Source organism: Tenrec ecaudatus, chromosome 9 (genome assembly GCF_050624435.1).
Source record: "Tenrec ecaudatus isolate mTenEca1 chromosome 9, mTenEca1.hap1, whole genome shotgun sequence".
NCBI classification, from domain to species: Eukaryota; Metazoa; Chordata; class Mammalia; order Afrosoricida; family Tenrecidae; genus Tenrec; species Tenrec ecaudatus.
In genome coordinates this window covers 141,443,924-141,469,351 of record NC_134538.1, presented here as the reverse complement: position 1 = coordinate 141,469,351, position 25,428 = coordinate 141,443,924, and the positions used below count along the sequence as shown (strand labels likewise).

The following is a 25,428-nucleotide window of genomic DNA, read 5'->3' as shown; positions in this document are numbered from 1 at the left end:
CCAGAACGTTTCTGGCTGTCAGGGACTGCACCAAGGATCAAAGTCCGGCTTCTTACCAGGATTCCCTTGGGGTCTTCTGAGCTTTGGTTCTATCCAGCTTTAGTTCCTGACAATTTGCTTTAACACAAGAACCCTTCTTTGTTCCACCCTGGGATTTGAGTCCTTCTGGTCTTGGCTTCCTACCCCATGCTTAACTTGACACCTTGGTTTTGTTAGGCAAATCTGCCTCCTTCTAATCCAACTTCTGGCTTGAGTCTTGTGAGAGTTACACAATTTCACGTCAACTTGTTAAATAAGAATGAAGGGGTGGAGCCTAGCCTGCAACCAGCCACAGCCTGTGATCCTGCCTTGTGGCCTTGGCCTTCTCTTGAGGATTCTTCCTCGCTGGTGATTAGAGCTAGTTGCTTGAGCTAGTGTGCTTCACTACCTGTGGGTCAAGCCACATGGATCATGTCACTAGAGCTTGAGGCTCCTTTGAGACCTCCTTCACCACACTGCTGGTGTTTACATTGCTTGAGCTAGAAGCTGGTGGATCCTGTTGTCATGCATCTCTCGTGTTCAAGAGTCCATCTTCACTAAGCTCCTGTGCTACTGACTTTTGCTGACCCGCCTGCTGTCTGCTGCCTGTGGGCAGACTCTGTCTTGCCGGAGGGAAGACTTCACTGTCTGTTTCCTTGACCTTAGCTGGGCAGCCCACTTGAGTTGAAGGACTTCCAGTATATTAACTGTTCCATTAAAGTGAATTGACCTGAGCCCTTTGTACTGCTGTGTGGACTAATTAGCAGTTATATTCTTTCTTGCTGTATAAATCTATCATCTATCTATCTATCTATCTATCTATCTATCTATCTATCTATCTATCTATCTATCTATCTATCTAAAGGTACTGGTTTTGTTTCTCTAGAGAACCTTGCCTAACGCAATTCTAAACCAAAAGTTCATAATACTTCTTATTCATGGTGCTCTTAGTTTCTCAGTAACATTAAAAATAGTATTGGCATATAATTCATGTATCATACAATTTAATTATTCAATTATATTAAGAAAAGTTGTGCAACCGTCACCATGATCGATTTCAGAACATGTTCTTCTTGCACTCCTTGTTAGCACCACATTCCCGAACCTCCTCTGCCATGCCCCTAGGTAATTATTAATCCAGTTACTGTCTCTATAGATTTACCTATCCTGGATTTCATCTATAGAAAATAATATATAACACAAAGAGGTGATTTAAAAAGTGCAACAAGAACAAGACAAAACATAGAAACCCTAAATTGAAAAGAAAAAATATCCTTTGGATTTGATTATTTACAATCCTTGGATTACAAAGGCTGGTGTGCTTCTTCCATGTGGACTTAGTTGACAGCTCCCTTGGATGACTGTCTGTTTAAAGACAAGGCTTTGAGATCCCAGACGCTATTCTTTCTGATAGTAGAGTACCATCTGCTTTCTTCCTCACACTTGACAATAGCACCCATATGTTCAGTGATCTCTTCATGGGTGGGAGCACCAAGTAGGGTCATGCTGTAAGAACTAATTTTCTTGGATTGAGGCTAGATTGAAGTGGGAGCCCCAAAGCCATTTACACACCTATGGTTAAATTTCTCTCTGGTTCATGTTAGAGACATCATTATCAATTTATGATAGAAAATATTACAAATTCTCCTGGGGCATAAGGGAATGAATGCTATTGACAGTGTCATTAGTTTAGACAATGGTATAGAACGAAGAGTTTGAGAGTACCCACTTGAGATAGGAACAATAGTCTGAAGCCTGATAGCCTGGTGAGTTTCAGTCTCCAGACATCTCCAGTGGTCTCACTTCTTCAACTTCGGAAAAACCACTATGCTAGGGATCACCGATGAGAAAGTAACACTGTTGCTCTCTTTGTATCTCTCCCCCAGAGCCCTATGAAAATCCAGCACAAAGACTAAACAGGGACCAGTCACTTTGGCACGAGACCAGCTGAAGCCCTACCAGTGGACATGAGTCTCTTCTACATAACCTACTGGAGCTCGGCCATTGCTTTGCCTGTTGGGGTTTGTGTTCTGCACCACAATGCCTAGTGGCTCAGGACTATCATATATTTACCACATCAATGCCTTCCTTGATTTCTTAAGACATATATTAGTCGGGTAGGCCTTTGTGAATGAGTATTATCGATAGTTTTGCCCTTTCTTCCGTCCCATTGTTCATGTAAACAGTTTCCAGTTACTTATGAGTTTAATCTGTACAAGTCAACAATTCATGTATTGCAGTTGGAAGCTGGTCTACACTTGTACATCTCAACAGTGTTTTAAATTCTCAGTAACATTTTTATGGCTCTCCTAAACCAAAAGAAATTCCCAATGTGTTTATTTACTAACTATGTATATCTTGTTATCAATTAAATTTAGTTTCCCCCTAAATTGGTGTTGAATTGCTGGCCCTCGTACTGAGGATGTGATCCTGTTTGGAAAACAGATTTTCTTTTGCTTTGTTCATATATTTTCATGCATTGAATAAGGAAGACTGAAGAAGGGTCGATGCATTTAAATTATGGTACTGATGAAAAATATTGAAAATACCTGTCAACAGACTGTCAAAAGAACAAACAAATCTGGTTTTGAAAAAATACAGCCAGAATACTCCCTGGAAGAAGAGATGGCGAGGCTTTGCCTCACATACTTTGGACATGTCATCAGGCGAGACCGATCTCTGGAAAAGGACATCATGCTTGTTATGGGAGAGAGCAGTGAAAAAGAGGAAGGCCGTCAATAAGATGGACGGACGCAGTGGCTGCAACAAGGGGCTCCAACCAAAGAACAACCGTGAGGCTCATGCAGGCCAGGCAGTGCATTGTTCTTAGGTAGGTCGGGTCCTTATGAGATCCCCTAAAGCCAAGGGACACCAAGGAACAAAGGAGCCCTTGAGACTGCAGACACGGAAGGCACCAACACACCCGAGACTGATTTGGACTCTTAGACACTTGAACTGGGAGAAAATACATTTCTGTTCTTCAAGGCACCCATGCGTGGCATTTGGGGAAAAAGATGAGGCTGTGGGCGCCTGTGAAAATTTCCAGTCTACTTTGTTCCACAGGGGCTACAGAATTGATTTAAATGGCAGCTTACAAAAGTGTTTCCTGTGTTATATTTGTGTTACATAGCAGCACTAGGAAACTAAAAGAGGCTTCAATAATTTAGTAATTGTTGCTTGAGCATAACAGTCATTGATGTCACATCCACAGAGGTTGCTGTGATTTCCTCTACATTTATAATTTCTATAGCGTCTGTCCTGGGTCCCTCAGTGCAGTTTGAGAGCCGCAGCTCCAACCACTACTCCATTCCATTGGCCTTTTCTCAGCTGCCAGCTCCCAACAAGACCCCCACCTACATTTTACAGCGCTACGTGCCCCAGTCCAACATGTCATCAGCAAATGGAAAATGATTCGCAATATTTATATTTATTTTTGCAATGCCTTGGGATAAAAACCACTTAGACAATGTTGGGTAAGGTGTTATTCTCATAAAAACATCTTTCAAAACCAATGTATTCGTTTTCCACAAAAGTTAAAATTACATGCTTAGAGTTAATGACTTAGATAACACGATACAATATCCAGAAGATTTGTAGAGTAAGGCCTGATCCTACACTACTTCATTAAAACAAAACAATCACACAGAACTAGAAAACTGACTCGGTAGTAAAATATAAAAATCTACAATTATAAATATAAATTCTGTCCGTGGAGACATTAGAGAATTATTTACAGTCAGTATCAGATTATTTCTACTTTTCGGTAAACACTGCGGTTGTAAAATGCCGAACAGCATAGAGAACAGAGTGCTGGATAGGTGACTATATTAAAAGTTTGTTATTTCTAGAAAACTTGATGGTTGCTACAAACACAGATAAAAATTTGACACAAAAACATGTTTCCCGTCATTGGGAAGCCCTACTCTCTATGAACTGAATTTTTTTCTGTTAGAATCAATACAGAAAAACAAAATGACCACAATTCCAGTCTTATAAATACTCTGAAGTTCAATCATTTTAGTTCAAACATAGTAAGTGAATTATGAGAAGTCTTGCCAAAAAACCAAAAAGGCACACATTGTTAATGATGTAAATTTGGCAGCTCATCTCTGATGCCATGAAAGTTACTGTCGGGTGACAGGAAATAAAACAGGTAACAGAAGAAATGGACCAATTCTCCCATCTCATTTAAAAAGAGAAAAAAAAAAAACCCAGCGTTCAGATGGGGCCTCCTTCTAAGCCGTTTCCGGTTTAAACTAAAGATTCCAAGCTCTCCGCAATATTCCCATCGGGTAGCGCAGTGCCGTTACTGTCCAGGGAGGTAGAGGGGTTCTCTTCCTGCCTTGTGCTCACCAGGCTGAGGACTGCTTTGTAGAGAAACTGGTACTGCTCCTGGAGGACAGAGGACACAGGACAGACAGGTGGTAAATGGGAACACCGTGATGTCAAAAAGGACACGTTGGCAAGGAGATGGTTGTCAGGTAGCACTGAGTTGCATTTGCCTCTCACAGCTACCCAGGTGATACAGTAGAATTGCCCCAAGGGGTTTCTTAGAAGTAACCTATACAGAAATAGATCGCCAGGTAAGCCTCTCCTGATTTGAACAGTCAACCTGTTGGTTCGCAGCTGACCATTTAACTGTCACACCATCCGGGCTTTTTGCAATAAGGGCTCCTTCTTAATCCACGAACTTTGCGGAATTGGAAGGTGATGTGTAGAAGTGCTGCTGAATTTCCACGTTGGGTGAAAGCTCTTTGACAGCAGGGAGAGCTGTGACCCACTCCTAAGGCAGTGCCCCATTCCGCATTCCCCGGTGGTGGTGTCCTCGTAGAGTTAGTCCAGGGATGACGCCACTGCCGCTTCCAGGCCTTGCACAAGACCCAGAGTTCACCAAGCTTTCTCCACACTCGGCCAGCCCCACTGGTCTCTACACTGTACTTTGAGCAGAGCTGAGTATGTACTCGCGCCATTGAGGCTCGGCAGGAGCAAGCAGGGTTTGATTTATATCAAACCTCCGGGATGAGAGGGTGGCAGCTTCAAAGAGTAGGAGCCAGTCCCTGACATTGGAGCAGAGAGCAATCATGGCAGGAACATGTGAACAAGAACATTAAGTGCCTTCCCTAAGCTTGAGTTCAAGTCCCTTCTCGGGAAAGCCATGTCCCATGGGACAAGCTTGATTTAACTCACCTGGTCCCGTGGACACTTTAATGGGGAAGTGGGTGTGTGCAAGATCACCTTGACTCCAGCTGTCAAGGGGCTGGAGCTTTGAGGTTGGACGTCCTAAGACCAGTGTACAACTGTACATATATACAAATGGAGCTGAATGGGGCTCTGGCTTCAACATTCATCACCCCAGCTTCTGCCATTGGCAAATGTGCACCACTCAAGTTTCCTACTGTCCTTCCAACCCCTGTTACTGTAATAAACCTTAACAAATTACCGTCAGATTTCAGACATCTCCATCCAGATGTGCTGTGCTCCTCCCTTGAATACACATTGACATCTGTTTTCAGGTCCCTAAGGATTAGCCTATGGTTCAATTCAGAGATTGGATTTGACTGCAGGGAAAAGTGAATGGCTCCAACCCTTAAGTCAAGCCCGTGAGGTTTGCTGTCGGAGAGCAAGCAGTCCCTGGGTTACAAGTGTCCCTAGGGTGACAACTTGCCCTTGTCCTTGAATCTTACACCCTGACTTTGAAATGATTGGCCAAATCTTCCTGGCAACAACTGCTTCCTCCTAATCACCTTCTTTTGCTCCATGGGTAGATTTTACTTATTTTTAGCATGCTTACTCTTTTCAGTCTAGGAACTTTTAATGTTTACATTACAGAGCTAAAATGCACTAATCTACATCTGGGTGGGTCATACATTTCTGCCAGGAAACTTCGGGGTAGACATCCCTCTTGGAAGAGGAAAACGTGCCAGGTTTGAAGAGGGTCTTCATCCTCCTATGCCATTGTGGGCACCTGCAGGGAGCAGGAGGGTGTGTTCCTTCATTGCCTCTTGGGGAGGAGTCTTCCACATGCACGCAGGAAGAGGGCCTCTTGGCCATTACTCAAGATGATGTTGAGTGTGGGCTCACCCTTTCCTCCTTTCAATGTGGCCTCCTCTGTGTGGATTTTAAACTACCGAAGTCTCCAAGTTCTTTTTTTTGGCACCCAAACCAAGAAACTCAAACCCAGGGACATGAAGTAGATTGTGACTCCTAGCAGCTCTGCATGAAAGACTGGAACTGCCCTAGCGTGGCAACTCTTCACAGGAGCCGAGTGCCTTGTCTTTCTCCTGTGGAGTGGCTGGTGGGTTGGAACTGATGACTTCTGGGTTAGCAGCTGAAGTGAGGCTACATAAGAACCACACGCATCCTTTCAAGTCATCTTCAAATGCAACTTCAAGACACACTTAGAACAGAACTTGTTCATAACCCGGGAACAACCTCCAGGAGAGGGCTTCACACTGCTTATGGAAAGAGCCCATCATCTTTTAATTCCCTTCCCCCACCCATTTTCTGAAGTCTCCTCATATTCTTTGAGGCAAGGTAGGACACAAAGCCCGGGGAAAATACTCTTTGTTGTTCCGGGGAAAGCCAGACCCGATGGTGCTTTTATGGGAGATATTTTTCAGTATTGAATTTTCTTTTTTTGTTCCGGATCTATGGACAGTTAATTGAATCCCTTGTCCATTCAACTTGAAAGCCATAGAATATTGTTTTCACTCAGGACCATCTTTCTTGACATAGACACAAAAAGAGTCTCTAAAAAGTATGTAACTCTAACAACGCAGATGATCTTAATACTTACAATGTCAGCGAAGACCCCCGGCCTCATGGAATTGATCATCTTGGCTACCTGGTAAACATCTGTGGAATTTTCTTGTTCTAGTTGGTGCATAAGGGTCGTCAGGGCACAGAAAGTTCCTGCCGTCACTCCGCCGTGCCTGTACCAAAGGGAAGGGACAAGTACTTCATTCAGACTGGAACTCTGAGTGTCTGACCTTGACAGCTTTGTCGCTCACTGTGATGGCAGGTGGTTTATGCTGAAACATTGCCAAATGTTCGTAATATTAGTAACTGGATACTTTACAGAAATAGAATATTTGCTTGCTCTTATTGTCAGAGACCATGGTTCCAAACTCATCGCGCTCCTATGGACAACAGAATGAAACACTGCCTGGTCCTGTGCCCTCCTTTGTTGCAGGGACTTCCTCTTTATTTGCTGCCCCACTACCAAGCACGGTGTCCTTTTCTAGGGACTGGTCTCTCCTGACAACATGTCCAAAGTACTATGAAAGCACATAAAGTTATATATATAACTTTATCTACATATATGCTCGAAGCTGCAGCAATTGGTTTCTCCTTGTCTGGAGAAAAGCGGAGTGAAGGAAATTAAAATCAGACATGTATGTGCGTATGTATGTGCGTATGTGTGGGCGTATGTATGTGCGTATGTATGTGTGTGTGATGTCTTATCTGTGTATTGTGGAACGTGTCCCCTTGGGAGAAGGGGAAGGCCGTGTACAGTGAGGACATTGGCATAAAAGTGGGGGCGGATGAAGGCACTGGGAGAAGACCAAGAGTTGACAGCAACTGAGGCAAACACTGCTGTATGCATGCACACTCGGTCCTGCAGTGATGACGGCCTGCGAGTGATGGGCCGACACACACGCTCAAGGCGTGTGGGAGGGACAGAGGGCGTTTACTCGTGGGTATATGTAGGTTCAACAGAGGACCTTTTTCCATGTGTGTTTACTTTAGAGCAAATATATCCATGATTGTGGTAGCGCAAAGGGGAGAAATTTTGTGAGAGTTTCGCAGACATATTCAAAACCCTTAAGGGAAGGAGTTGTAGGGCCTGGGGGCTCAGAAGGACAGGCTCTCTGTGGCATCAGTTAGTTGGCATCACAGTCCCCAAAGACAATGTTCTATACCCTACTTCGGTGAGCAGTGACAGGTCTTAAAAGCTCTAAAGCAGTGGTTCTCAACCTTCCTGATGCCACGACCCTTTCATGCAGTTCCTCATGTTGTGGTGACCCCCCCCCACCCACCAACCATAAAATTATTTTTGTTGCGACTTGATCACTGTCATTTTGTTACTGTTATGAATCAGGTGACCCTTGTGAAAGGGTCATTAGGTCCCCAAAAGGGTCTCAACCCACAGGTTGAGAACCGTGGCTCTTAAGTGTCGTGATTGGTCTCTCCTTGTCTGGAGGAAAGCGGAGTGAAGGAAATGAAAATCGGTCCAATGGGCTAGTGACCCGGGAAGACGTCACTCTCCTCAAGCCTGAACCTGGAGGAGCCATATGAGGCCCGCTACTGCCAGCAATTGCTCTGAAAGGGATCACATTAGAAGATCCTGGATAGGGTGCAAGACAGACATGGAGCAAAGCTTTAAAAACTCTGGAAGACCAAGCTTACTGATCAGAGAATGATTGGTGGAATCCCTGAGACCATAGGCCTTAGGTTACCCCCATGGGTCAATTTTCAACCAAACCACACATTAGTCTACGAGGGACACAGTAGCATGAGCGAGGCATGCACGCCGCATAATCATCAATTATTTGAGATCACACGAGCAGCACTTAGCCACGTAAGGGCTAAGGACAATGGTAAGGGCTAGGAGAGGAGGACTGGGACCGGACACACAGGGTCAAGTGGGACAAGTGAGGGCACGTGGGAGGGACGGCCAGGCATGAGATGAAATGTGTAGGACGCGTGGAATAAAAAACAGATCATCTCTGTAATCCTTTGATCATGTCACAAAAAAGTTTTTTTTTTTCATAAAGTTCATGGAGAGGGTGGGGTGGGGAAAGGGAGGGAAAAAAAAGGCTGATACCAAGGGTTCAATAGAAAGTAAAGGTTTAGAAAATAATGATGGCAACATATGTACAAATGTGCTTGATGCAACTGATGCATAGGTTGTTGTAAGAGCCTCCGGTAAAATGAGCTTAAAAATTATAAATAAAAAAAGTTCCTGGAAAATTGGAAGTAAAAGATAATGAAAATTTTCCACCAACTTTTTGAACCCCCCTCCCCCCCACTGCCCCCTTACATACATTGTTAGGTGCTAGTGAGTCAGTTCCAACTCAGCAATCCTATGTCCATCGAATGAAGTGCTGCCTGGTCCCGCGCCATCCTCACACCCTCCCCTAATCTTACAGGTGTGTGTGCAGGTGTAAAAACGAAACAGAACTTCAGTCCGATCATTTCTTATGACGAGCTTCAGAAGTTCAAGGGAAGAATGAAGTGAAACAATAATATATCCAGGAACTTTTGGAACATATGTCATATATAACAGATAAGAGAGTTTATATAATTTAAAATACATAAACATATATTTTATGTCATGTATAATAGATAAGAGAGTTTATATATATTTTAAAATACATAAACATGTATTTTATGTCATATATAATAGATAAGAGAGTTTATATATATAATTTTAAATACATAAACATGTAGTTTATATCATGTATAATAGATAAGAGAGTTTCCAAAAGTTCCTGGATCTGTTATTGTTTCACTTCATTCTTCCCTTGAACTTCTGAAGCTCGTCAAATGAAATGATCGGACTGAAGTTCTGTTTCGTTTTTACACCTGCACACACACCTGTAAGGTTAGGGGAGAGTGTGAGGATGGCGCAGGACCAGGCAGCACTTCATTCGATGGACATAGGATTGCTGAGTCGGAACTGACTCACCAGCACCTAACAATGTATGTAAGGGGGCGGTGGGGTTCAAAAAGTTGGTGGAAAATTTTCATTATCTTTTACTTCCAATTTTCCAAGAACTTTTTTTATTTGTAATTTTATAAGCTCATTTTACCGGAGGCTCTTACAACAACCTATGCATCAGTTGTATCAAGCACATTTGTACATATGTTGCCATCACTATTTTCTAAACATCTACTTTCTATTGAACCCTTGGTATCAGATCCTCTTTTTTTCCCCACCCTTTCCCCACCCCACCCTCTCCATGAACTTTATGAAAAAAAACTTTTTTGTGACATGATCAAAGGATTACAGAGATGATCTGTTTTTTATTCCACGCATCCTACACATTTCATCTCATGCATGGCCGTCCCTCCCACGTGCCCTCACTTGTCCCACTTGACCCTGTGTGTCCTGTCCCAGTCCTCCTCTCCTAGCCCTTATCGTTGTCCTTAGCCCTTACGTGGCTAAGTGCTGCTCGTGTGATCTCAAATAATTGATGCTTATGAGGCGTGCATGCACCTCATGCATTATGTGAATGTGTGTACACATGGGAGAGATATAATTTGTGAGATCATTTTTATGTATAAAGGGTATACTTTGGAATATATTTTAATATTAGAATAGACACACAGATAAGTTGTCATTTTAGTGTACAACAACTCTCTGCCATCGAGTCAACTCTGCTTCATAGCGACCCTATAGGGTAGAATAGTGCTGGCTTCCCGAGGTTGTCCATCTGTATACGAGCAGGAAGCCTCACCTTTCTCGTAAGGAGTGGCCGACGAGCTTACAGTGCTGACCCTTCAGTTAGCAGCCCGATGAGCAATTTACTTCACCACCAGGGCTCCTCAGTTTTAGTACAGAGAACTTCATTTGCTTGTAACATAAGCCAGGAAAGATAAATTTCTTGGTTTCTGATAAACTTTAAAAATCATTTATGCTTCTGAACCAAGGAAACGATGGCTGCTAATTGCCCCCCTGTAGTTAAGAAGACTCAAACCCCAGTGCCATTGACTTTTCTGACTTCTGGGGACCCCATGGTTACAGATCATCTTGGCTGTAATCTTTTTTCTATAGATGCGGAGATAATTTTTTCTTGACTGCTATCCTTCTAGGGGCTGAGTGTCAGGCCCTTCTTCCACACTATTTCTGGGTGGGTCGGAACCATCTACCTTTAGGTTAGTAGCAGAAACCGTTTGCCCCTCTTAGGGGCTCCCACTGTTTACAAAACGAAACCCTTGCAGTTGAGTGGATTCTGACTCATGATCATACCACATGGCTGAAGAGAACTGCCCCACAGAGTTTCCAATGCTCTGCATCTTTGAGGAAGCAGACGGCCACCTTGTTTTCTCACAGAATGACTAGTGGATTCGAACCTCTGTCCTTTCAGTTGGGACTCAAGTGCTTAGCCACTGAACCACCAAGGTTCCTTCTCTGTGCGTACCATCTGTAAAATACTCAAGTGCTAAAACACCGACTCATCAAACAGTGCCCTCAGGATAAAATGGAAGAGCAGACTTGGCATCATGTGCTCCTCCTTCTCCGGCCTCCAAGTGAAGGGGGAAGATCGTGGTGTGTTAACCTTGCACAGAGCAGCAGATGACCCAACAGAAAGACTCACCACAAGTGGCTCAAAGCATCTAGTAGCCTGCCCACCCACACACCTAGAGAACGCTCGGGGCGAAGGGCTGAAAGCCCGGACTTACTCATCATGAACAATGGTGGGCCCATCCCTGTTGGCGGCTTCTTCCTTGATGACACTTAGGAGTTCAAACGTTTTGCTAATGGGGCTGTCCGGATTGGGCCATTTGGGACACTGAAAATGCCTCACTTCAAGTACGTAATCATCCTGTAAGAAGAGAGGAAAAAGGGACGTTTCTGGTGGAGCCTCCAAACTGGTCAGTGGGAGCTTATCTTGAATGGGGTCCTGGGGAAATTGAGGCATAACAGTAGGTACAGTTCTAAAACCAGATGGCATGGACCAACTGACCAGGCATCGCAGGCTCGCTGTCTTCATGGAAGGGCAACGTAACTCTGGTGTCCACTTTGTTAGGTATATATATAGCTTTACTCTCGAGGAGGAGAAATATAATCGTGTTCTCTTGTTTTATTATGCTAAATACGTGGCATGAAAACATCTTCCATTTCCCCACAGTCTTCAAACGAAGCATTCAGGGACTTGAGTATATCCCTCAGGTCGTGCAGGCAGCTCCAATCCCAAATGTTTCCACCGTCCTTCACAGATGCAGGTAATTGAGACCGTCATTCTCAATTCTGAGAGCCTGTCTCTGTGATCATCGTGCCAACACCAGGAAACCGTGAGACTCTGCACCCCAAATAGTCTTCAGTGTTCAATTCAGCCTCACACCTAACTTTCACTGCCCTCAGAGCTCCTTTCAAGAGAGCGTAGACCTCTTCAAGTATAAGCGACAGTCAGGTTCAAGTTCTAGAGAGGTAAGCTTGCATGGCACAGTTGCAGAAAGCACTGGTCAGGAGGGTGGGGGTCTTGGTTGCACATTTCTGAAGTGTTTGGGGAGCAATCACAGATGGATTGAAGTATGGGATATTGACGGCTCACAGGGATCCTGGTAGCCTTGCAGTTCCCATCCCTCATTTTATAAACAAAAAATACAATTTTTTCTCCAAAGTTCTATATATAGTTCATCAGTTGGAATCAGTATATTCACGATTTGCTTTCTTTAATCAAGTAGGAAACTATTTCATTGCTATATTGTTTATATTATTCATCAGTTTGCAGGATCAAGATTTTGTATTTGGGTTATTTCAACCTTTTACGGAGCAGTGACTCTTCTTATCTACCATAAATGGTTGGCCAGTTCCCAATTAGAGTATGGTGGAGCAAAACATTGAAATCACCTGAAATATGACTTGATTTGTGTCTGCTGGAGAAGGTACTTTTAATTCCATGTGTTAGTCAATACTAGCAGTCCCTTGTAGGGTTTTACTGTAAGTGTAAGTAATGACTGACACAGGATTAAGATTGAGGCTAGATGGTAACTAAGAGCTCAGTGAAATGATCCTAGTTCATTGAATTCCAAGCACTTCTTCATTTATTAAGTTTCGGTAAGTGATATTTCCCCCATTTTACTTAGGAGAAGTGCTTTCAGACACACATGAGTACTAGGATTAATGACATGTGTGTTTATCTTTAACGTAAGTTCAGTCAACAACTGTTTGGCAGTACAAGAGCATTTTAAAAAATTTCCTCTGCAGAAATCAGTAACAGTGTACTTTAGTGTTGACTAGTGGTTTAATGATTCTGTAAGGTTTTGAATACAAAAGTGATAAGTTAGTGTCGGTTACTTGGGCAATTGATCTTAATTTGTAATAAATCTTAGTTCTAGGAAAACATCTTTAAGTCAACATATAACTAACAGGTGTTTAAGATGAGACTTTTACCATTTAAATTTCTATTTCAATTGATGTCCATACCTGTGTAGCTTCCAAGATAAAATCTTGAATTATAAGTTTTTCCTCATTAGAGAGACATTTATGTTCTTCAGACATAAGAGTGACCTTAAAGCTCTCACAGTTTATAGGCTCATCTTTATTTGGCCAATAAACAAATTCATCTTCTGCCTGGAGGATTAAAGACAAAGATTGGGTATAACAGGGGAGGTTGGAGGGGACAGTGGGAAGGAGGAGATAGTAACAGTGAGTACAATAAAGTAGAAATAGTTCTAAATGTAATTGTGCTCATGATTACACAACATTTCCTAGTGTGATTGAACTATTGACTTGTATGACATGTGACCAATAAAACTTTTAAAACAGAAAGAGTGTCAGATATATGAAGGGGTACAAAAAAAAAACCTAGATTTTTTTCCCAAAGCTATGTATTTAAATTTTCCCAAAACAAACTATCACCATCAAATTACTCTCCATTACACTTAATACATTTGTCAAATCTGTGATTCCATTCTTGAAAACATTTTTCAAACACATGTTTGGATGACTGACAGCACCTTCCTCGTTTTTGCCTTTACCTCCTCTGTGTTGTCAAACTGCTGTCCTCTCATGTCCCGCTTCCTTCACAGAAGCAGAAGCAGTCACAGGAATCAAGGTCAGGTGAGTAAAGTGCATGGGGTAAGAGAGGCATGCTGGGTTTTGCCAAATTTTGGCACACTGATGGCTGAGTGAGCAGGTGCATTGTCATGGTGGTGGCAAAAACAGTCCCCCATCTGCCACAAACCAGGTCTTTTTTGTCACCCACTGTTAGGCTATCTTTTCATAACTTCTAAAGAGAAAGTTTGATAAACAGTCCGACCTGGTAGAACGAACTCCAAAAGCACTAGGAGTCGACATTTTCATCTACTTGGGAAGTTGACTGATGTCCAGAACCAGGTTTGTCATCAGTCAACAATTCACCTTTATTGAAATGAGAAAACCTCTCTACACTTGACTTATTCCCACAGCGCTCTCCTTGTAAGCTGTGTTCAACATCACAAGTTTCTGTGACAATTTTCTAGAGCAGGAAAAAAAAATTCACAGCCACATACTGTTCTCTGAAATTGGCCATCACAAAAAACAGTTTGAGGGAAACGAATTTTAAGAAAAAAAATACACCATGTCCAGAGAACCTTCCCAGGTGATGCCACTGAGTGCACCAACTTGGAGGAAGTTGCTCAAGGCTTGCTAATCGGGAAAAAGGGACACTATAAAAGCTCTACCCAGTGGAGCTTTATTCCGTTTTTTTTTTTTTAAGTACTCCCTCATATATATGAACAGAAGCAAATGACCTGCCTTCCTTCCTGGTTCCTAGTCTCATTTTCTGAGTACAGTCACACAATATTTAAATTTAAGCTGTTTTTAATCTACTTTAATTTGTAAAACGCCACTCAGCACTTTTAGACATGGGACATGAAGCCCAACAGACAAAGAATGTCTTCAAAAACAGCAATATCTTCATTGAGGCAGTGGGGGGGTGGGGGAGGTGGCTGAGAAGGGAGGACTTATTTTTCCTAGAATCTGAGTTAGCATTTCCGTTGTCACTTGGCAATAGCAGAATAAGTACGAAAAGTGCTGAGGGACTGACCATGTTCTGCCCGTCAGGAAGCATGACCACAAGTTGAGCGTTATGGTCCCATATCATCCTCCAGAAGTCGTTGATGGTGTGGAGCAGAGGATGCTGGGTGATGATGAACTCATGACTCTGATAATAACCCTATAAAACCAAAGAGAAGATCAAACCCTTTCAGCCCCAACCACGACCAGGAAAACCCTTGGAGAAAACACTTATAATGAATGGGCCTTGAGTCAAAGGACACCTGGGGGTCTGGTCTAGCAGGTTATGCATCAAGCTGCTGGCCACAGGCCAACAGTCAGAAGCACACCCAATGCTTTGAAGAAGAAAGATGAGGCTTTAGTGGCAGACCTGGGAATTCTGTGGCACAATTCTATTCCATCCTATCAGTCAGAATCGACTCCAAGGCTCAGGGGTATGTGGGGTCTATCTTTGGGGGCAAGTTAAAGTAGGCTTTCTCATGTCAGATAGGCCTATACGTACTAATTTGATTATATAGCTGCTGTTGGGAGGGTCCTTCCTATATGCCTGGTCCAGCACTCTTTTCTTTCCTATAAGCGACTTACTCTTCACAACACTGTGTTGAGGCAGGCACTGTGCACCCCATGTTTTACAGATGATCAAACCGAGGTTCAAGAAGTCTAGTGTGAGCCCAGGTGTATGCAGCTGTTATCTGTAGGGGCGGATTTATCAACATGGTGGAAGGCAAGAGGCTCCTACACTCAGTAAAGCAGAAATGCACAGGACAGTTAGCTTTTCCTCACTGACCACTTCTCCACAGGTCACTTGGTCCCAGTGGCAGAGTGCGGAGTGTTAGACCTCCCCAGAGGTCCTGGAGGCCAGTGTATGTTTACCTTGTCTGCTCTCTAGGAGAGGACCAGGGAGAACCCCTCATACATTTTGTGGCAGAAACCTGGAAGCTGGTCCCATGAGAACACTCATGATTTCCAAGGTGTGCCTTATTAAAACATGGCTTTTCTAGCTCCAACACCCTGAGGTCTCCCAGACCTCCTTTCTATCCTCATGGGCTTATTTAAAGTGTATCTGAGAATGTGTTTTCGATGCCACCCCCATACTCTGGCCTATGTCTCCTGTGGATACTTCTCAGTGTTTCTCCCCTGAATCAGAGTGCATTTGGCCTGGGAATTAAGACCATATCACAGGAAACCAAACTGTGTGATGGGTTGACCTGAAATGGTCATGAAGGAGACACACAAGCTGGACAAGCAGTCACTCATCCCTTGCATGAAGCATCTAATGGCGGAAGGGAAGGATTGTATTTTGAGAAATCCAAGACTCCCAGTGAGTCCAGTCTGTAGGGTGAAAACTGTGTGGAAAATGGACGTGGTAATGTTGGTGAGGTTGGGGCTTTGCTGAAGGTGCTCTCTCCAGGGGTCTGCTCAGGCCTTGTCCTTAAAAGATGGAGCAACCTGGATGGATAAGGCTGTGTTCTGAATCTCCTCATTGGTCCTGGAGGACGAGCCTGGATTCCTGCACTCACTCGCCTTATTTGAGCCCTCTCCAGTCCCAGAGCACGTGAAAACACCAAACGATGCTATTCTTTTGTGGTTGCTATGGGCTCTGAGCCTGCAGCTATCCAGGATGACTTCTGTCCACCAGTGGCGCTGTGCACCACCACACTGGGTTTGGCTCTTGTAGCACGGCTGGCAGGCAGTCTCTGACTTACCATGATATAGGAGGCATTGATGTAGTCTGTGCCTTCTCCGCTCAGAGAGGAGATGCCGACCCTTGATTTTTCCACTAAACACAGAACAGTCATAGTAAACAACCACGTTATAGCCCTGCTCCCCGGCCCAGCCCCAAACTGCAGAGCACAGCTGCACCCTTCATGTTGGATGCCCTGCATCTTAAGGCGGACTTTCCAGTCATGTTTAAAATGAGAGTTTCAGGGTTTGGGGGTCCTGAATTTCCTTATGCATATTAAGCCATAACCAAGATATGAAAATATTTTGGTTAATTTTAGGCTTTTGTTATATAAAAAGGAGCTGAGGTCCAAATTCAACTTACCGGGGATGATGGAGGAAGTTCTGTTCTTCTCCCTGTTGCATTGCTTCAGGGCTGTTGAATAGTCACGCTGCTGGATGTCTGATTGGCTCAGAAGCTGAGAGAAGTCACCGAAAAAAATGTAAGTTACTTCCTTGAGGTACCACATATGCATCCAAACACAGGCCTGGCCAACCGAGATGCTAAACACGTGACCGGTGTTCCAAGTCTACACCAGAGGAATTGGAAGATGGCGAGAACTCTCTAGTTTGACCTCCAGGGTTGAAAGGCTCTGTCTCCTGGCTTCCTCTAGAGAGGAATACACTCCCTCTCCTCCACACTGCAGTTTGGAGGTGAACCGCCCAGTGTTAGGGAGATAGAAACAAGATCGCATTGAATTGTTGGGCTATCTAGACCATGTGCAATGCAAGATAAACAGATTTTCAAACATTAAACAAGGGTGATAAAAACTAAGGAAAGTCTTGTGGGTTAACAGCCCCCACTCCACAGTAATTATTTTGAAGTCTGATCAGAAAAGCAAGTGTCAAATTCCTTCCCAAATATTTTTTTCTAATTTCTAAGCTATTTCTTTGCTGGTGTTCAAACGAACATATCCCAAATCCATACGCATTGCCCTCGAGTCCACTCTGATTCCTCGGGACCCGACAAGACAGAGTAGCGCTGGCCCTTGGGGTTTCCAAGACTGCAGGTCTTGACAGGAGCAGAGAGTCGCATCTTTCTTCTGCAGAGTAGCTGGTGGCTTTGAACCGTTTGCCTTGTGGTTAGGAGCCCAATGTAACAGGGGCCTCGGTAAACCACAGAATGGATTGTGCTTCTTGGTTCTCTGCTTCTGACACGTCACCTGCACATTTCTTTCCTTCCCTAACTTGTCCCTTTATTCCTCAGAAAAGCTGGGGTGAGTACAGAAGTTATGCTCCTGACTCTAGGTCCAAGTTCAGCAGCCACCACGGAATCATTCTCCCGCTCTTCTACAAGCACAGAAAGGGGTGACTGAGGAGGAAAGAGGTCAGAAGGACCTCACAGTGACTGACATTGCGGCAGCTGAAGGTCCAATCTACGGGTTTGCTAACTCTCCTGGGGCCTTCCACCATCTTCTCCACAATGTTCCTAGATTGTTTTAACCTTCTCAGCAATTGGCCGGGTTTCTTCCAGGGATCCCAAGAAGGTGAGCGGTCAGACAAAGGGACAGAACCTGATAACCCCCAGCCCTCTGGGAAACCATAGCTCTGCAGGTGCCTCAGTCCCAGGGTGCTGTGGCCACACCTGCCTTCTCTGTTCACCCATTCCCGCAAGCCAGCGAGCCAGGGTTGTGGGAGGAATAATGCTGAGCAAAACACATGCTCCTCTCTAGCTCCATGCCTCGTGACAGGGTGAGGGGGAGAAATCGGGCTGAACAAGCTTTTGTTCCGACGTGGCCGACTCTAGTTTACGGGTTTCAAGTGAGGCACAGCGCTTTCCAAAGAGGAGCACAAACAGTCTGAGCCGTAGCACTCCTGGTAAGTGGTCTGCTTTTTTTTCAAAGGGAAAGGAGTACTTATCGAGCGTGTATTATGAGTCCTGCCTGTTCATTCTGTGATGCGGCGTGCCCTCCTCCCCTAGACCAGCTTTGCATCGATAAAAGTTAGTCTAGGGCTTCTGAGAAATTTACTTCTTGTGACTCAAACTCATGGTCCTCCACGAAAGCTCCCTTGTGGCTTTGTTCCCTATGACAAAGAATGAGGATGGTTCACATACAAAGCCTCTGCTCTCCACCTATCTGCACAGCCTTGGAGACTCCGAGGAGAAGAGGCAGAAACAATCATTTCTGTGCCGACCTCCAAGCGGCTCCCAAGAGAACTCACCTTGAATTGCTTTTCTAACTTAGTTTTGCCTGTTGGTCCAGGAATGAGGAGAGCATTGACGTAGGCATGGATATGGCTGTCGGGTACCTCAGTTTCTTTACTAAGTACGGCTTCAACCAGTGCATCATGAGTGAAGATGTACTGCTCCTGGCAAAACAAGGGTGATAAGCAACGTCACTTTACAATTTTGTCATCTGTATCTCGGCGCAGAAATTGCACCTTCGATAGCCAGACAACAAAGATTTTACAGAATGGTGGAACACCCCCCCCCCCCCCGACACACACACACACACACCTGACCCCCAGTGAACGACTTCCTGGACCTCCTAAGAAGTGAGACAGGAAAGTGGGCAGCTAAGGCAGAACACAAGCTACGATAGCCTGCACGTCTTTACTTGTTGTGTATTGACAGTTGTGATGAGGAGGCCGGAAGGTTTGGGAAAGTAACACACTGTCCTCTCTGCCGACCTTTCCAAACACAGGCCCAACTTCACATCCTGTTCTACGTGAGCATGCCTGACGTCCAAAGCGGGCTGCTGTGGGTGAGGATCCATCCGGCGGTCATGGCTTCCACTTCTAGTGGGTCTGCTCCTCCTTGGAACTCCAGCTCCCTTCTTAGTCACGGGTCATTTAGCTTAATTGTTGGGACGGTCAAGGCCTCCTTCTCTGTGGCCGGAGCCATTTTAAGGACACTTGTGCTCAACGCTAACCCACAGCTGGTTGTTCATATCTACTTAGTGGCATCCCAGAAGACCGGGTCATCTGCTTCCAGAATGACAACAGTCACGGAAACCCCAGGGAGCAGCTCTCCTCTGTGGTTACATGGGGTTACCATGGTAACATTCAGGGCAACAAGGGGTTGCCATGAATCAGAATCACCCGGATAGTATCAGGTATGGAGACAGTCCTCAATCGTTCTCTTGGGCTTCATGTCTGGGACCCTTCCCCCTCTTATCTGACTTGAAGGTCAGTTCTGTGCCGACATGAGGTTTTGTTATGTGTTGCTTGTAAGTTCACTTGGAACACCCAGAGCTCAATCCACAGTACATTTAATAAAGGTTTACGACTTGACTGGCTGAAAACACCTCTGTAGAACTGGCGTGAACATCTGTTAGTTTTACCCACGGTTGCATTTGAGGATGAACAAATATTCCTGAGACATTCTTACGATGCAGATGACTTTGTGTTTGCGATCCAACTCTGAACTGAACGAACCTAAAAAGGCCTGCGGCTCAGCAGGTAGACAAGGAGGGACCATGCCACTACTTCCTATTGCTTGCAAGCTGCCGCCATAGTCTTCGAGTTAAATTCACGTTCTTATTTATAAAGAGTGAAAATCAAACACAGATGTGCAGACTCTGTTCTCTGTCAGACATGAGTAAGTCACGTGGGTCTGTGCCCCCAAAGTCAACCAAAGCCATCGACTCTATTCTGACTTGCAGGGAGAATGCAGGGTCACAAGAGCAAATAGCTTTGTCTTTCTCCTGACAAGCAACGAGTGGGTTTGAACTACCGACTTCGTGGTCAGCAATCCATAGCTTTCCCAATAGCACCACCAGGGCTTCAAGGGGATATAATTTGAGCATAATTCATTTTTCAAAATAAGAAAATGAATCCATTAATTCACTACATGTATAGAAAACTTGAGTGTTTAGCTAGAAGTGATGGGTGTTGAATGATCTACTCATTCTTCTTTTGGGGGTGGTCTTGTCTGTGGTCTATGCCATTTTAAGGACATTTCCCATTGGGTCACAAAACAGACAAAATGCAAGTTACTTATTCGTGACTTATTTGCAGATTTCTAAATCCAAACCCATAGCCATTGAGTTGCTTCAGGCTCATAAGGCAGAAGAGAACTGCCCCATTGGGTTTCCAAGGCTGTAACCTTTTTGGAAGCAGATGGCCACATCTTTGTCCCACAAGCTGCCTTGTGGGTTTGAACCAACAACTTTTGGGTTAGCATTTAAGAGCTTAGCTACAGCCCTACCAAGGCTGGCCCTAAAACCCCTGGTCTGTCCAATTTTCATGTTCTTATGACCTTTCCCACCCTTACATGATTAAAGGTATCCTTTTTATCATACCTCAGTTTGCACCAAGTAATTTCTTTGTGTACGAATGTGTTTTAAGAAGCCAAATATGTTGACAGTTCCTTCCTGATGAATCTGTTGCAACATGCTGTCTAGCACAATATACGTGCCTGTTCTTCCAACTCCAGCGCTGAAGCAAGCACAAAGAGAGAAAGAGTTCAATGTCATGTATAAGATAGATCTGAGGGAGACGAGCAACAGCAATGCGGGTGAAGGGGGACAGCGGACGGCGTAAGATATGAAAATAATAATCATTTATAACTTATCAAGGGTTCACGAGGGTGGGAGGGCTGGGGAGGGAGGGGTAAAAAGAGGAGCTGATACCAAGGGCTCAAGTAGAAAGAACATGTTTGAAAACGATGATGACAACATGTACAAAATGTGCTCGGTACAATTGCTGTATGGATTGTTATAAAAGGTGTAAGAGCCCCCAATAAACTGATTTATTAAAAATACATATATCCAAACATAGGTCCTGACAAGCTGCCTCTCTAACTGAAACCACTGCACACGAGTCACACCATAAGTTACTTAGCGATCTCAAATCGCCAAGAATTAAGCAGATCGGCACAGTGCTCAAGGCACAAATCCAAAGTTTCCTTTTTAACTTTTTTTGGCTCTGGGTGAAGCAGGAAAAACAGCCTGCTCCTTATCGGTCTACTTATTACTCATTATATATGACACAATGAAAAGATTGTGGATCAGAGCAGAGCCAACAGACGTTTAAATCTAAGAAGAATGGTTTAAATCTAAGAATGGAAACATCAACTTCACCAAACTCTGAATAGGAAATGTCCCTGGGTCTCTCCCACCAGGTAGACATGTTTGTAAAGTTTTCTGTACTCATGGAAAAAAGAATCCGATCAGGCTTTCAGCTGAAAACATCTCTGCGGTGAGATGCTAAGGGATAAAGCATACCTTCAGCCCTTTCTAAGGGCCATTATCTATTGACAGGATTCACAGACAGGCCTTCTTTTCAAACGCTTCCCGCAAGTAGGCAGTGCTAGAGTGGAAAATTAGCACCTGCTTTGCACAATAGCCGTCCTTCTCCATTTGCTCAGAAACAACTCCTGACCTCCAGAGCTATTTTCTCTGGGTCTTCCTGTTTCCTCAGCTTATTGTCAGGCTAACAGATTAAAAAGCTCAAGATGGATTTCTCAAACTTCGTGTCTGAGGACAACTCCTGGGCTAAGTAATTAGAGTGGGTTAGATAAGCTGTCTATCAAAGGAAACCACTTGCTTATGTGAAGTACAGTCTGACACTGCTTTGACAAAAACATGGACCGTGAAAGTGCATAGAACTTCACTTTCGCAGGTAAAGCCTGGTCCCCAGTCAACACTCACTAAGGGCTCATTGCCGCAGTGATTTTCAACTGAAATGTATCAGATGGAACATTTAAGATCTCTTTTTTTTTCCTCTTCTTTTGCAAGGAAAGAACTCAAGCTTGGAAACGAAAGTACCTGGACAAGGTAAGGCTAGCACACGTCTTATCATATGCTGGAGAGAACTCAGGAAAACGAAACTGTGATTCTGAGTCCCAACTACTGACAAACAACCTCAGAATATTTTGCCAGATTCTATCCCGTGCATCAGTTTCTCAAATATAAACATGGCCCAGAAACTCGACAATATGGAGCTCTGCTGTCAGGGTGGGGTAACAAGTGGGCTGCTAAGTGCAAGGTCGGTAGTTTGAAACCCCCAGCTGCTCCGCGGGTGCATGGTCAGGCTGTGTGATCCCAGGAAGATTTACAGCTTGAGAACCCTACAGGATCCAACAGGGTCACGGTGAGTCAGACTTGACTTCACGGCAGTGAGTTTGGGTTTTTGTTTGTTTAACCTAACGCTATGTTTTAGTTCCTGGAGGCAGGGATGTGCCCAAAGCATTCTATGCCATGGTGTTAGATCCTGTAATAAATGCTTGCTTAATGATAAAACATTGTTCCGCCTCACACAGTTAAGACGCTGACATTCAATAGAATAATAAAATTGAATAATGAATCTTGTAAAAACACAAGGTTCTTTATAATATTGATCAAGGACATTCCAAGTCTGGCATTTCCTCGGGATGAAGAACAAATGAACCAAAAAGACCCCAAACCCTTAAATGTCAAGTTAATTGTATGTCATAGTAGCTTTAGAAACCTGAGTAGAACTGCCCCGGAGGATTTCCAAGGTGGTAATCTTTATGGACTCAGATCACCACACCTTGCTCCCTGGGAGCAGTTGGAGGATTTGAACCATCAATCTTCAGTTCACCATGGCATCAACAGAGCTCCTTCATTTGGGGGCTAGTACTTTGGAAAACGGACAGAAGATTTTACCCCCCTCACTTCCTGAAATAATTTGTCGAAAAAAAAATTAACAACCACGTGTTTCACGGATATCTGCTGGCAACAGTCGTGGGAACACGCCGTGACCTACCTGCAGTGAACAACGACGGGCCCAACAGCATGGCGCTTGGCATAGGACACCTTCCGCACAAAGGTCAGCACTGGCAGGGCGTACTCTGGCACCCCCATGTCAGGCCACTGCGTGTAGTGGTACTGTGTGATCACTCGTCCGCTCGGCCTCCCTTTCTGGGAGCCCTGGAAAGGGTCAGACAGTTAATCACTCACACACACACACACACACACACACACACACACACACACACTCGGTTCCAGAACACCGAACTCGGATGCACAGTTGATATTGGTGGCTCATGATGAAGTCCAAGGGTATGCTGCCATGGTTCTGCTTTTGTCTTTCCCCATTATTTCCATCTTCCTTCCGTGTAGTTGGAAGCTGGAATTGGGCTATCAGGGCCATCCCATGCAGTCACCACTAGTGTTCGTGCAGAAGAATTTCTATTGGTACCTCATGTCCACTGCACCCACGGACATCAGGCTTAGCCTGGCTCCAAAGCCATGGCCGGCATTGAACAACTCAACAAATTGTTAAGTAGCTAGAGGCAGAAACTAGGGGCTGTCCTCTACATGCTAAGGCCTCTCTTCCCCCTAAACCGGAAGTTAGAAGCCGATAAAGGCTAGAGGGCTTGGACAAATTCAGGCCTTTGAGACAGGAAGCCAGTATACTTGGGAGGGCCCCAATCTAGGCCAGGTGGGCTTAATTCGGCCAATGGAGTCAACCAGTACCGTTGACCATGTCTCCTAGTGGAAAGCCCCCAAAGGCTGAAACTTCAAGCTACCCCATTCCCCCTCCTTTCCTGCTGCTCCCTGCGTTGCGAAAGCATCTCTGGCCTCAGGTCACCACCGGCTTTGGTGTGAATTGAAGCCAAGGACGGGGTATTACTAACCCAAGGACTCTAACAACTTCTTCGGGCTTGAAATGTACTAGTGATACAAAATTTCATACCTCTAACTGCATATTGACACCTACTTATCTTACCGGTCTTAGCGAGTCACGGGTGTGGTAAAAAATGAGTGATTGAGCTGTGACAAGCAGTTGGCCAATATCAATGGTTGATGTCATGATGTCTTGGCTCACCTTCTTTATCTTCGTGTTCCGGAGGGTGAAGCTCCTCACGGTGTAGTAGGCAAGCATTTGCACACTCTTCTGAGTGACCAGAAAGTTTCCGAATTCCTCACTGCCCTCAGCAGGCCAGTACTGGTCACATTTTCTCTGCAAAAGGACAAGCAAAGGTGTCATTGCCGTATTGCAAATGCTCAAAGGGAATGCCCCAGGGGAATGTTTGGGCCAGGGAGAGGCCTGGGCTTCCTCACTTTCCTGAATACTTTATTTTCTTCCCCAAACCAGAAACGAACCCCCAAACTCACTGTCCTGAAGTCCATTCGGATTCCTCCCCTAAACTCACTGCCATTCAGTCAATTATGATGCAGAGTCGCCCTGTAGGGCCAAGTTGACACTGCCCCTGTGGGCTTCCCAGGCTGTAGTTTTCCCGGGAGTGGAAAGCCTTGTCTTTCTGCAGAATGGCTGGTGGTGTCCAACCTCGCCGTGAGCGGCGCAACACATAGCCCCTACACCGCCAGGACTTCTTTCATTTTATTTTGTCTAGTCATAGGCGAGACCAAGGGGTAGAAGCCTGGTCTGAAAGAGATTTGCGATAATCTAGTTCTGATGTCGCCCTTCCAGGAGAGGCCATGGGGGAGAAGCACAGGAAGTTGTCAGTGAAGGGCTGAGCCAGACTTCGGACCCAGGCCCCGAGCCCTGACGTGGAAGCCACTCTTCATTGCAGTTCAGTGAGCCACGACCCTCTTATCACAGTGCTCAGCATGCAGCTGGATGCGCGGTGATGCTTGTTGACTCCTGATGCTACTTCCTGCTAGGTACCACGGTTCCAAGAATCCAGTGCTGGTTAGCTTTCATCACGTTCTCTGCTTCCAACACCAACTCTGTAAAATGAACCTGCACGCCTTCTCTCATTGCGCCCCGGGAGGGGTGACGCAGGGTTGCCCACTTACCCTTCCCTTCTCCACGAGGTTCGTTATCATGACGATCACTTCCACGTTGTGCTCCCATATCATCCTCCAGAAATCTTCCGCTGTGGATTTCAGCGGGCCCTGGGCAGCGATGTACGCTTTCTGCTTGTTGTACCCCTGAAACGACGGATGCCAAACGTTTCTTAGGATCTGACGTACATGCCCTTGACTGCACACTACGTAAGTGCTGTAAGGTCAGCACGCTTTTTCTCTGAAACCCGTTGCCATTGAGTCAACGCGACTCACAGCGACCCTACGTGGGGTTCCGTG

The 25,428-nt window shown here is 44.9% G+C and overlaps 1 protein-coding gene across 1 annotated transcript in view; it reads right to left on the bottom strand.

Annotated features, from left to right (window-relative positions):
- Nucleotides 1-3,514: 3,514 nt before the first annotated feature.
- Nucleotides 3,515-25,428, bottom strand: part of PTPRZ1 (protein tyrosine phosphatase receptor type Z1) — a 205,948-nt gene continuing 184,034 nt past the window's right edge. Inside the window, exons 19-30 of the mRNA XM_075558612.1 lie at nucleotides 25,141-25,275; nucleotides 24,206-24,340; nucleotides 23,141-23,304; nucleotides 20,713-20,848; nucleotides 18,632-18,778; nucleotides 16,794-16,887; nucleotides 16,453-16,526; nucleotides 14,778-14,906; nucleotides 13,175-13,321; nucleotides 11,428-11,570; nucleotides 6,815-6,950; nucleotides 3,515-4,410 (exon numbers count right to left, since the gene is read on the bottom strand). Of these exons, the coding sequence (XP_075414727.1) occupies nucleotides 4,270-4,410; nucleotides 6,815-6,950; nucleotides 11,428-11,570; nucleotides 13,175-13,321; nucleotides 14,778-14,906; nucleotides 16,453-16,526; nucleotides 16,794-16,887; nucleotides 18,632-18,778; nucleotides 20,713-20,848; nucleotides 23,141-23,304; nucleotides 24,206-24,340; nucleotides 25,141-25,275 (1,581 nt within the window). The 3' untranslated portion in view covers nucleotides 3,515-4,269. The remainder of the gene's footprint in view (nucleotides 4,411-6,814; nucleotides 6,951-11,427; nucleotides 11,571-13,174; nucleotides 13,322-14,777; nucleotides 14,907-16,452; nucleotides 16,527-16,793; nucleotides 16,888-18,631; nucleotides 18,779-20,712; nucleotides 20,849-23,140; nucleotides 23,305-24,205; nucleotides 24,341-25,140; nucleotides 25,276-25,428) is intronic.